We start from the raw sequence: 13,788 nt of genomic DNA, 5'->3' as shown, positions 1-13,788 counted from the left end.
CGTGTCCTGTGGAATTCTTGCTCCATGATAAATAAACTCTCCTGTATAATCAGTCCTTTTAAAGGTTTCTCTCTCCTCCACGATTTAACTGAAATTGGTTCATCTCTGTTGCCAACCTCTTAAATGAGGGCTTCTTTTGGTTTCAGGTACACATACTTGAGGGCCAGAGGTAGAGTTTGTTGTCTCCTGGCTCCTCACTGATGTTCCTAAAACCATCACTCCCTTCTCTCTTGCAAACCCACTCCATTCCTCCTGTCATATTTACGTCATCTGGCTACACACCATGCCTTCTCCTCGTTGATGCCAACTGCAGTGGATGCAGGTGGACAAGACCCTCATTCTTGTCTTCTAAGAGGGTCTTCTAACCATTGCCTTAGCTCCTGGTTCACGGTTTTCATCTCTACTCCTATTCTTGTCATCATCCTGGGGACCGACTCCTGTATGAATGAACCATCCATCCATCAAGCTGTACTTTCAGTTCTGTTACCTTCTCATCTCTGAGAACTTTTTAAAACCCTCTTCTGTCACAATCTCTCCCTGGACCTTGTCATCTTGAGAAACTGTACCACCTCTGAAATTCAAATTCCAATTGTATCTCTTTCCAACCACCATCTCCTATCTTTCCTCCCCTGATCTCTTGCTAAAGTATGGACATTGCTTAAATTCTTCAACTTCATCAAGATTTCTCATGAACTGACCCAACACTTTCTCCCTGGCCCTTGGCCCTCTCCAACATTAACTGCCTTTGTGGTCTGACATAGATTCCATTATCCATCACCATAAACATTGTCTGAAAACACCTGGTGATGGGTCTTCCGTGGTCCTCTTCATCTGACTACTCTGGCAAAAACCCAGGCTTGGAAAACATTACCTCCTCTTTTCTCAGGCATGCTCCCCTGAAGTTGAATGCTGCTGAACAAAATTACACAATTGATTGCTTTCTCTTGAATTACTGATCATAAACTTCAAATGGGCATTTACAATTTCCTCATGACTGATTATGTTTCTCTAGTAGTACATTTTCTCTCCTTTCTTCCTAAACTGCTCACACCCACCACCTTCCTCCCTTCACCTGGATATCTTACTTCATATTTCACTGAGAAGATAGAAGTCTTGAATGATGTATTCATTTATTCAGCAAATATTTACTAAGCATCTTCTGTGTGTCAAGCACTCTTTCATATGGAGAAGATACAGCAGTGAAAAATGTGTCTGCCTTCACCAAGCCATCATGTGCCAAGCTTCCCCTTCCCACAAGTAGACTACAAACACACCTGCAGCTGCATTCACCTGTTCCATTCTGTCTTCTTACAACAAAGAACGTGGCCTTCCTCCTCTTAAGGGTCAATTCCTCCATCTGTGGCCTGGATCCATACCCTTCTCACCTTCCAAAGTACTTCCCTTCTTCCGTTATCTCATCTCCCTCCTGAATCACCAATAATCCATCTCCATTGGATCATTCCAATGAGCATAAAACAAGCTGTAGCCTCTTCAACCTTTAAAGACCCTCCTGCTATTGCTGTTTCCTTTTTTCTTTTCATAACAAAACTTCTAGAAGGAATTGACCTCCCCCTTTTGTTGACTCTTCATCCCATAAAAATCTGGCCCTTGTCTCCAAGCTCTCCACCAAAACTGCTCATTATGGTCTCCAATGATCTTCATGCCACCATATGCAAAGGAGAATTGACTGACCTCATCTTATCCAGCTTCTCAATAGCATTCAACACAACAAATAGCCACTTCTTCCACTGGGAAACACTTCCTTTCTTGGCTCCCTCAACACCACACATCTCTGGATTTTATTCTATTTTCCTTGAGGCTCCTTCTTGGTCTCCTTTGCTGGGTGCTACTCTTTTACCCACTTTCCAAATGTTGGTGCTCCTTAGGGTTCAATCATGGTCCCTCCTCTCCTATCGTTTTTGGCAACAGCCATGGGATTTAAAATACCATCTACATGCCAGTGGCTCTGAAGTTATCTATCCATCTCTAACCCCTGACCTCTATGTCCTCTGAGTTCCAGCTCATACATCCAAATCCTGACTTATCTGCTTCTCAATGCTTCAGGCATATCAAACGCATTCAGAATTGAACCCTGGATTCCATGTCTCCATCCTCACCTTCTTACTGTCTTACTATCTTACCAATCTCAGTAAAATAGAACAGCAAGTAGGATTCCTTCATTTCCCTGACCCACAGCCAATCAATCACCAAGACCTTTAATTCTACCTCTGTATAGTCACTTCTTTCTATTTCCTCTGCCACCCATCTTAATCCAGACCATGTTCATATTACAACAAAACTGACATTCTTAAAATGTAATTTGGATAATGCCAGCCCCCTGCTTAAACTTCCATTGATTTCCCATTGAACTTAGAATAAAATCCCAACTCTTGACCTTGGCCTAGATAGAGTAGATGGTCTTCACCTTTCATCACTGTCTCTCTTGATCATTATTCTCCAGCCACATTAATGATATTTAGTGGCTTGAATAAAGCAAGTTCTTTATCTCCTTGGGGGCCACTGAACATGTGCTTTCCTCTGCTTGGAACCCTCTTCCACCCGCTCCCAGGATCCAAGCTCATTCGATAGTGGGTCCTCTCTCAACCTTTATGTTTCAGGGTTCCTTGACTCCTTATCTAAAGTAGTTTACATCTCAATCACTATTTCCATCTTAGCATTTATCATCATTTGTGCCTGTGACTTCCTTGCTTATCATTTTATCCAACACTACCATAATCATAGTACAAAAGGTATTAAAAATGTATTTGTTGAATGAATGAAGGTTATTTCCTTAAAATTCTTGTGATTAAACCTAAGTTAGAGGAAGCTGGAATAATTGGAGGTTCTTCTGAAATACAATTCTTCTGAAGGCTCTCCAAACCCTGTGGACTTACAGATATCACACCTGTTTTCTTTAGGGCTCATGTAGAACTCTGGAGTAGCTTTACTTACCTACAATGTGATAATATCTTTGCAAAGTAGTTTGGGTTTGAGGGGGTTGATAGGTGCCCTATGAATGTGAGTTGTAAACACGAATTAGAGACAGGACCAAGAAGCTAAAGTAAATGTATTACTTTAAATTCCAAGGAGTTTTAATTGTATTTTTATTTTAGGAAGGTAATGATTTATAGTGCTTAATGATTTATTTTTAATCCAGATCTCAAAAATCAACTACCTATTAAACATCAATGAAAATGGAAAGGAATAGCATACAAAGAAATTACATAGCGGTGAATATCTCTACCATCTGGGTAATGAATTCAGTAATTAACCAGAATCTGTGTAGATTGTATCAATTCACTTTTAAGTGAACATTACACTTATGTTAATGTTTTCTTTGTTCCTGCTAGTTCAATATATTGATGGATTATAAATAGTATTTAAGTCAGAAACATTTTAGTGTAGCACTCAGTATTTGCAACTTACTTTGCAAGTCTATTTATTTACAAAAATTCTAAGAGATGGTTGAGTATTACGCTTCCTTTTCTACAAATGGAAAAGCCAAGTTAGAGAGAGACTAAAACGATTTGTCCAAGGGCACTTGTAACACCATTAATGTAAAAATTTCATTTCATCAAGTAATATAAGTTGTCTCAAGCATCCAGAGAGAGACTGAGGCTTTCACCAGCTCCTGGTGAGGCCATCTACCCCCTACTGGCAGGAGCGGTGGGGCTAGAACTCTCTGTTTTCTCCCAAGAGCCTCATGTCAGCATCTCCCCCGAGGCCACTAGGTTTTGTCATATATCATCAGGCTAGAAATATCCCTGACTGACATGTCCTGTTGATATTAGTCACCAAAGAGGTCCTTGGCCCCCTTGTCAGTTCTCTAGTCTGACCCCCAAACCCACACACAGCTCTCTACATTCCTTTTCTCTACCATGTCCTTCAGCTTCCCCACTCCCTGAGACCCTTCCCCCATGCTTGGGAAACTCTGGGTCAGGCAGTAGTAACTGCCCTGTAACTTCAATCTACTCTCAGCGTTTCTCACATTCTTCCCTCACTGAAATTGGCTCAGGCCTGAGAACAGCACTTCCTCTTCTGCTCCCACAAATGTTTTCTCTGCCGTACTCTTTGTACCACCAAGCATTGCTCTGCAATCCCCCAAGGAGAACAGTTTCCCTTTCTCCTTCTAAAACCCTCCAGCTTTGAATTTCAAACCATCATCTAGTATGAGCTATTTCTCCTTTTGCCATCAGCTCCTAATATCCACTGCCCAAGATTTCTCCCTTTCTCTTCCCCCTCTCTGCCCCATTTCTCAAAGCTTCAGTTCTTGACTCACTGTAACTCTCTCCAAGTCTGCTCAGGTGATAATTCTGGAGGATCTCAGTGTCTACACAGGCCATACTTAACACCTGGCTTCCCAAGTCCATGACCTCAACTTCGCCAGTCATCTTGTCCTCTATCTCAAACTTGGCCACCAACATTTCTCGTCCTTCCATGACCTTGTCATTGACAATCACTGCACCACCTGCACAATCTCAGTGTCAAGTATCACATTCTTTGGCCAACACCTCCTTTTCCAGTTAAACTCTTCCAATATCCAAACTCCAAAAACTCTTTGAACTCACTGGGACCAGTAACCAATGGACCCTACTACCTTCTCCCCATCCCTTTCTCCTCTCATCCCACTTCTGTGTTTACCCAGCTGAAATCTCATCCTCAGTCATTAAACTCACTCCCTTAGGTCCACCCTCACCTCCTTTGCCTCGCTCTTGTTTTTGTTTTACTTGGATGGCTGGTTAAACCGAACTCATTGTCTTTTCTGCCTCCGTGTCTACACAATTGAATGTGACAGAACAACACCCAGGCTTATTGATCCCACTCCAAATTCATTCATCTCCTAAGTTTATTCTGCTTACTGTCCTAAATGACAATTTCATTATCTTTTCCTCTCTCTGTAAAGCTCTTTCTTCATCTTCACTCTCAGATGATGATTTTGCTTCCTATCACTGAGAAAAGAGGAGCAACCAGCAAAGACCTTCCTACACATTCTGCCTTCCCCATTGCTCCCAGGTTGAGCTGCCCACACTCGTCTCAGGCCAAGCCTACACTCAAATAGTTGTCGAATCAAGGCCATTGCTCCTGAAATTCTCCCCTCTCTTCTGGACAATCAATCTCCCAATTTCTCTACCAAATCATCCCCATCAGCACATAAACATGGTGAATTTTTTCCTGTAAAAAATTTTTTCTTGATCCCACATTCCCCACCCCCAGTTACCTCCTTCCTTTGCTTTTTTTACAGCTAAATTCCTCCGCCAACCAAAAAAGTTATCTATATTTGCTCTCTCCCATTCCTCTTTCCCTTCTCACATGAACCCCATTCAGGCAGGCTTTCACCCTCACCAGCTCACTGGTCAAGGTCACCAATGACCACCAACTTTCTAATTCCAATGCTCAATTCTCATCCTCTTCCTGCTTGATCAGCATGTGGATGGATGATCAGTCCTCCTCCTAGAAACACTGTCTTCCTTTGGCTTCCAGTTCACACTTTCCTGGATTTCTTCCCACCTTATTCCAACTACACCTTATGCAATCTGGCTCATTCTTTCCACCTCACCTCACCTTCTACAACCCTTCATTTTGCTCTGACCACTCCAATCACACTGGTCCCCAGACTGTTCTCAATGGGCTAGGTGATGGCCATTTCTGAAGTTCTGTAATCACCTTATTCTCTATCTGGAAATCTCTTTTCCTAGATGTTACCATGATGTTTTCCTTTACATCGTTCAGGTCTTTACTCACATATCACCTGCTCAGTGAGACTTTTCCTGTCCATCTTATATAAAATTTTGCCTCTTTCCTCAGCATTCACTATCCCTCTTCTCGGTTTTATTTTTCTTCATCACAATGATAATCATCTAACATACTTTATACTCAACATGTTTGTGTCTATATAACATAACGTAGTTTTCCTTACTAGAACATGAGCCTGATAGGGATTTCTCTTCCAGTCCTCTATCCCTGTAACTGAAAATGGCATAGAGCACACAGTAGGTGCTCAATAAGTATCTGCTGAAGAAAAGAAAGAAGGAAGAAAGGAAATGTGATTTTTTTAGGAAATAATAATCAATATTGCCGTGATGTACTACACTGCCTTATTGCCCAACTAATCAGAGTAATATTGATTTTGACTGTGGCTTGATTAATTTTTCTAGGAGAATGCAAAGTGGCCTGAATTTTATGCAAATCTAAGGAGATGATTACAGTTGGCTTTTTCTCTAATAATCACCCAATGACTCTAAAACAAATATGGAAACAATTTGCAAATATTGGTACAAGTTGGAAGAGAAGGCTCCATTATCTGAGCAGAAAGTCAGGGTAACAATCAGTGATTCTTGTTTTAAGAAATCTTTTTCAGGCTTCCACAGGAAAATGACTGTGAGATACGGTGTTTTCATAAATAAGGATGCTTGGGGGAGCTGCTTATCAACTTTTACCTGCAATGGAGGCTATCTGAGTTTGCTTGTATTTGAATAAACATTACGCACACTATTCTGGAAATTTGCAGCATGAAAAAATGGAGACACTCCAAAACGAAAAGTGACAAATGTTGGAGAGGTTGTGGAGAAAAAGGAACCCTTATACACTGTTGGTGGGAGTGCAAACTGGTGTAGCCACTATGGAAAACAGTATGGGGATTTCCTAAAAAATTAAAAATAGAAATAACTTTTGACCCAGCCATCCCACTACTGGGTATCTATCCAAAGAACTTGAAATCAGCAATTCCAAAAGTCCCATGCACGCCTGTGTTCATCGTAGCATTATTTACAATAGCCAAGACATGGAAGCAACCTAAGTGCCCATCAACTGATGACTGGATAAAGAAGATATGGTATACATATATACAATGGAATACTACTCAGCCAGAAAAAAAGATAAAAATCATCCCATTCACAACAACATGGATGGACCTTGAAGGTATTAGGTTAAGTGAAATAAGCCAGATAGAGAAAGACGAACTCTGTATGACTCCACTCATAGGTGGAAGTTTAACATAGAGACAAAGAGAATTGATTGGTGGTTACCAGGGGAAAGGGGGGGAGGGGGTAGAGGGAGAGCACAAAGGGGGAAGTGGTGCACCTACAACATAACTAACAATAATGTACAACTGAAATTTCACAAGGTTGTAAACTATCATAATCTTAATAAAAAGTTAAAAAAAAATGGAGACATCCTGTAACCTGTTAATTTAAGGGGTTGGAAATGATTTCAGTTTTTTATCTTGCTTGAATTAACCCCTTTCTGCATTTAATCTCATCTTAGAAATGGGCAGTCCCACTTTGCAACACACTCACACCAGAGAAAAACACACAGACCAAAAACTCGTCAACAGAACTGAGCTGCCACATCTCCGTTGGCATGTTCTCTGGTCAGAGCTGGCAAAGACTACCTTGGGAATAAAAGTCAATACGAGAGTGTAAGGTAGGTTAACCACACGTCCTCAGCTACTTGGTACAAGTATTTCAAGGATAACTTGACACCAAGTTTTAACATAATAATATAGAATCTGTAATTCCGTAAAAGGATTAAGAGATTCATTTTTTTTTCTATTTTATTTTTCCTTTTTTGCTCTCAAAGACCCTGGGTACATAGTTGTGTATTTTCAGTTGTAGGTCCTTCTAGTTGTGGCATGTGGGACGCTGCCTCAGCGTGGTTTGATGAGCAGTGCCACGTCCGCGCCCAGGACTCGAACTGATGAAACACTGGGCCACCTGCAGTGGAGTGTGTGAACTTAACCACTGGGCCACAGGGCCGGCCCCAAGAGATTCATTTTTAAGCAGTCAAAAGTATACGTATGTGTACGTACATGTGTAACATTTAGTACCCTGAATTATTTACTTAGCACATCTATCTAAAATCCGACATGTCTTACTGAAGACATCACGGCATTTAAATAATCTCCTTTAAATGGGCCATCCTTTTTACTGAAGTCACATGTTCACATCCATGGAGAAAGGTGCTGTAGTGAAATATAGATAATACACACAAAGTACAAAAATCTGGTGAAAAGAGCTTGCATATCCACCCACAGACACCAAATCAGGGCTGTCTGTGACGATCGATCCCTCAGGCATAATTCACCTCATCACTTATTCGTTTGCTTATCTGCCACGACGTGGTACCTGCTTACCGCTGGCGTCCTGAGATGAAATGCTCTGGCAGGTAGCAGATGTACCAATTAATAACCTGTCAGGTCTGATGGATAGAAGAGGAAGAATGTCCTCACACATTTCTCCAGCGTGGCTTTCTTCCCCATTTCAGGGCCCCTAGGGTCAGAAGACACACTCTGCCTCCTGGAGAGAGTGTGGACTGTCTCATTAGTGTCTATCTTTCACAACACTCTGGCACAGCCTTCGAGAAGCTGACTCACCTGCTCTTCCCCAAGAATCCTGAAGTGATGGAGCTCTTTAACCAAGGAGTTGGGGCAGCCAGCTGGTGGAAAAAAAGAATTAATCACAAATACGTTATTCCCATTCTAGGGCAGTAATATGTTCTTACATCCAGTTATGACTATTGATGACCAGTATTGTAGTTTGGGAGCACATAAACGCCTACCTGCAAAACACATTCTCATCAACCACAAAATAGCCAAACCTCCGAGGGAGCCCTGGCTGCTGCCTGGCCCCTGACTGTGACTCTAGGAAGGAGCCACAAATGAGGCTGGCCAGGCCTTTTCTCGTCTCTGGATTGTGATCTGGTCTTTGTGGGGCCTTAGGGTACCATGTCTTTCTGCCCAGCATGTTACTTGTCCCTAATATAGAGCCAGGATTTTCTGGGGCCAGAAGGAGAGAGCTGGTAAGTGTACGTTCATTTCATGTATTCATCACGTCCTGTTTCCTGCCCTCCAGGCTGGGGTCCAGCACACCGAGAATTAAGAATGAAAATAGGGCGGGTAGACACCCCATCTTCATGGGATTTGGCTGTGGTTGAGAACCTTGCTTGGTTCTTCCAGGAAGCTTTGTCAAGACCATAAAGATCCTGCATTTCAGTTTGGAAAGGGTCTCTTATGGAAAGGACCCGGGAGGAGGATCGTGACAGTCTTGGTGGCCATCACCTTCTAATTCTACCCAGTCAATGAGAGCCTGTTTTAAGCTTTCGAATTTTCTTTTTTTCTTACCTTTTTTTTTTTTTTTGAGGAAGATTAGCCAAGAGCTAACCTCCACCACCAATCCTCCTCTTTTTGCTGAGGAATATTGCCCCTGAGCTAATATCCATGCCCACGTTCCCCTACTTTATATGTAGGATGCCTACCACAGCATGGCATGATGAGTGGTGTGTAGGTCTGCTCCAGGGATCTGAATTGGCAAACTTGGGCTGCCCAAGCAGAGCAGGAGAACTTAACCGCTAGCCACCAGGCCAGCCCCTACATTTTCTTTCTTCACTTGTAAATAGAAATAAGTAAATCAATCAATCATATTATCTATATGTGCCAGTGCATGCTAGTTATCCTTTAAAATGTGTTCCATCCCTGTCTTTTTAATAGAATTATTCCACAGTATTAATTTGTAGTCATGTATAATATTAAATCTGGAAACAAAATTGATATAAAAACCTGTTTCTTTGAGATAAGATCTATGGATTACATAATTGGTTGAAGTTTCTATTACGGAAATTGGCTTGTATGCAAAATGCGCCAAAACAATCACTGAGCTGTTTCTCCTGTTACTCAGCATTGTGATGTAAGAATGGCGGACAGTGTTGACGACTTTCTCTGGGGGAGGGCAGGCTGAGGAAGGAGGGAATTGTCTTCACAGGGGTGAAGAAGTTATCCGTTGCAAGAAAGATTAGATTTGTGCATTATTCTAGAAGGTATGATTAAAATCAACAGGTAAAAATTACAGCAGGCAGGTTTTGGTTCAATGCAAATAAATTTCTAATTTAAAAGTGGAATACATTGCCTTGTAAGCCAGTAACTGGAGGTTTTCAAACAGAGGCTAAATGACTATTTATGCAGGATATTTTAGAGTGGAAATATCTGGTTTGACTGGGTTAGTTCTAGTTCCGAAATTCTGTGATCATGTAAAACGCTGGATCATAGTTTTAGTCTTTGATATTATATTTGATATAGTCTTGACATTATAGCATTTCATGCTTTGAGAAAGTGATTCATAAATGTTCATTAAGATAGTACAAAAGATTGAAAAACAAAAACTGGTGATATCACCTGAAAATAGTTCAGGAAAATAAATGAAAATCCCGAGGTGAATATTTTGATGGAAAATGTGGTAAATTAATTGCCATAGGCACATCCAATACTACAAAGAAGGAAAGCAAGATCCTTAATGTTAGAAGATATACTTGATACGTGTTTCTCCAACTGGAGGCCACAAAGACTTGGAGTCTGAAGAATCTTTTTGATGTGCTGTTCATTTCAGAGTTGCTATTCTGACGATCATCTAAATAATTAGTAAAAGTGTCTTATGGGTCATTTGGTTGGCCACAATTCAACCAAAAACTGCTGTGGAAATTCAGCCTCCTGTCAATTCTTGAGTTTTAGATCTCCTTGGGAGCAAATGGTCCTATTTTGGTTTTGTGAAACCAATGAAGAAAGAACAGAAGCAGAGAGAATTCCAGGTGCGTCTCAACATGTGAGGGTCCCCTGGTCCTGTGCCAAGTGTATAAGGAGAGGGATTACCAGGAGAAGTGATTGATAGAAGAATTGAAGTACTACCTAGCACAGGGTCGTAGGTGTGCTGAGATCAGAAGACCCAGGAAGGCCCTGTTCCATCCCAAGCAACAATTTAGTTTCAGTAAGATGACAGCATCTGTCAGATTAAATTCATAGAGTTAATTTGGACTCTTTTGGTTTTGTGCTTTCATTCTCATTTAATTTACAAATTTTCATTTGGGCCTTCTTATTGTATAAGCGTAACATGTTTATATAAATTTATATCTAGCCATATTTAAGAAATATTATTTTAAAAAATAACTATTCAATCTTAGAAGTTTTGGAGGATTTTTTTTTTCATTTACAGTGGTCCTTCATATCCCACAAATTTGAGAAAACTGATTTGACTTATTTTAATGGCAGGTAAAATAAGAAACAGAATTTAAAATTAGCCTGTCTTCAGAATTTGTATTCTAACATTCTCCTAAGACATAACTGAAAGGATTGATGTCAGTGATAGCTCAAATATAAACATCTTTAACGGAAGACTAGATAATTACCTGAAACACCTGGTAGGTGCAATAAAATGTAACAAACAAGGACAGATATAGCATGTAGTTAGAAGGAAAGAGTTGTAAGGGGTCAAGATATTTAAGAAGACCATGGAGGGGTATCTGTGTGCTCATCACAGGGACATCAATGTGGGAAACAGACAGATGCAAATTTAGTCTGAAGACAAACTAACAAAATAAAAGACAAAATAAAATAAAATAAAACAAAAGACAAAATAACAAAACTAGAAATGCAAGACGCATACGGAATGCAGTAGTGTGACAGAGGGGAAAAAGGGCCTGCCAATTAAAGATGATATGCAAGTAGGTGTTAATGGTGGTAGTGTACGCTTGTTTTATCTGAAATCCCCACATGGGGTCTACACACACATGACAATGGATCCTCCTCTTTTGAAGCCGTGGCTGTCTACTTGGACCACATCGTATGCTCACGGCACCCAGCATCATCTGCCTTCATGCCCCCATCAGTCCGTCTCTTCTTGAGATAACAGTTAAAAGGATTCTCTTAAAATATGTGTGGGTTTTCCATCTCACTAAGAGTAAATGCCAAGGTCCTCAGAGTGGCCTATGAGGTCCTCCACTGTCTCTGAGCCCTCTCTCTCCCTTGCTCAGTGCACTTCAGCCATGCTGGCTTGCTCATCTTTCTCTGTTGCTGACCATCCCAGGCAGGCTGCTGTCTCCAGGCCTTGATATATGCCACGCCCTGCATCTGGAAAGCCCCTGGCCCTGATACCTGCATGGAGCACTCCTGACCTCCTTCAAGTCCTGCTCAAATGTCACCTTCTCAGTGAGGCCGTTCGGGACCACCCTACATGAAATTGCAGCCTATTTTCACGCCCCCACACCCCCATCACTGCTCTACTTTCTCCAGGGCACTCATCATCTTCGAATGTGCTGTGCACCTCAATTACTTTATTTTCCGCCTCCCACTGCTGAAATACAAAGGTGACAAGTGCAGGGATCTTTGCTGTTTTGTCACTGCTATATCAGCCATGCCTGGAACAATGCACGGCTGTACAAAGTGTCCAATGGCAGGTGCTCCATGAATATGTCATCTACCATCTAGCCAGTCTCCATCTAGCTCGGTCGTTATGGCACCTGGGAGGGGCTCCTACTCCAGCCTTCCTCTTTTCTCATCCCAGAGTCCTCAGCTCTGACCTCCAGCCCTGCAGGTGCTTTGCTTTTATTGGTTAAGTGGTCTTCTCCTGACCTCTCACCTCTCTCCCCAGCCTGGACCCCACATGGGAAGATCTCAGTGATGCTTAGAATCCGTAACTCCTTTGTACTTCTACTGGAACTGCTTTGCTGACATCCAACATCCAGCTCTGGATAAATGCCACCACCTGTTTTTCCTTCTCCTGTTTCATTCCTGCTAATCACAGCTAGTGTAACAAAATGGGGCTGGAAGATCTTCTAACTGAAATTCACACCAGCTACCAGAAGCCGCAACCTTGTTGAGAGTGGTGCCACTGCACATTCGGGTCCACTCCCTGCTGAGTCCTCGGTGCAGCTTGCCCCCTCGCTTGTCTTTGGTCAGCACTCCCTCCCATCTCCCTCAGGGACTCTTCCAAATCACCACTATTCTTCTCAATTAGCCTCTGAATACTTCATTCTCAAAATACCACCTCACGTGACACAAGTCCCAAAAAGGAAAGCTATCGCAGTGGACACGGAGATGAGGGGCCCGGACGCCCTGTGAAGAAGCTGTGGGAAGACCTTGAGAAGCCTCCCCCTGCACGCTGGTCTTCCTCAGCTGCAGAGAGTCACCTTGCCTGAGGACACACTTTCCTTAGGGCCCCAAATCTGCTGACTGGGTGATGGGGAGGTTGAACACCCAGCTACTTTGTCCCAACATGGGCTACTGATGGGCACCCCTGCTCCACCTCCTGCTGGCTGCCTGAGGCTTTCTTGGGCCTACATAGCAGTTCAACTTCTTACTCTGCCCAATCCTGCTCCCTTCTCCTCCTTTCCCAGGTGTGATCCCAATAAACATCTGTACGCCACCCTCTGCCTCAGACTTGGCTTCCAGAGAGCCAATCTTGTGGCAACCATCAAGTGTACCATCCCTGAACTTCATGTTCTTTCCCAATCATAACCCCCATTCCATCCCTCTCTAGTCCTCCAGGGTGAAATGGGAAAGGCTCCTCCTCCTCAGAACAAGAGTTCTTCTTCATCCATGCTTACTTGTCCCCTCTCAGTTCCTTGTAGGCTTAACTTACCACTCACTCTCTCTTCTCAAGCTCCATGGCTCTGTAGGTTGTTCACTTCAAACCATATATGTACATAAATCTTTCCCATTTGAAAATTCAGCAAAAATCCAGCCTTGAGCATATAGTTACCACTCTATCTCTTTGCTTCTCCTTTCATCCAATTTCCTCAAAAGAACAGCCTATAGACACTGTCAACACTTGACAATAGCAGTTGGAGGTATGGGTTACAGAAGGGGAATATCAAAATTGGGGGTTTCATGCCTTTTAAAACAAGTTATTGTCATCACGGCTTAGGTTGAAGCTCTGGTTCTGCAACAGCTAGCTAACTATGCATTCTTGAATAAGTCAGTTACTCTAAATGCCATATCCTTTATCAAGAAATCACAATGTCTACTTC

At 42.2% G+C, this 13,788-nt stretch overlaps 1 protein-coding gene across 3 annotated transcripts in view; it reads right to left on the bottom strand.

Annotated features, from left to right (window-relative positions):
* The window catches only part of PRKN (parkin RBR E3 ubiquitin protein ligase), a 1,211,604-nt gene that overhangs the window by 193,736 nt on the left and 1,004,080 nt on the right, over positions 1 to 13,788 (bottom strand). For all 3 annotated transcript variants that reach the window (XM_046670682.1, XM_046670681.1, XM_046670680.1), the window contains exon 8: positions 8,372 to 8,433. In XM_046670682.1, the coding sequence (XP_046526638.1) occupies positions 8,372 to 8,433 (62 nt within the window). The remainder of the gene's footprint in view (positions 1 to 8,371; positions 8,434 to 13,788) is intronic.

This window comes from Equus quagga, chromosome 8 (genome assembly GCF_021613505.1).
Source record: "Equus quagga isolate Etosha38 chromosome 8, UCLA_HA_Equagga_1.0, whole genome shotgun sequence".
In the NCBI taxonomy this organism is placed as follows: Eukaryota; Metazoa; Chordata; class Mammalia; order Perissodactyla; family Equidae; genus Equus; species Equus quagga.
Note: the sequence above shows the minus strand (reverse complement) of the source record. Positions and strands in the feature narration are given on the sequence as shown.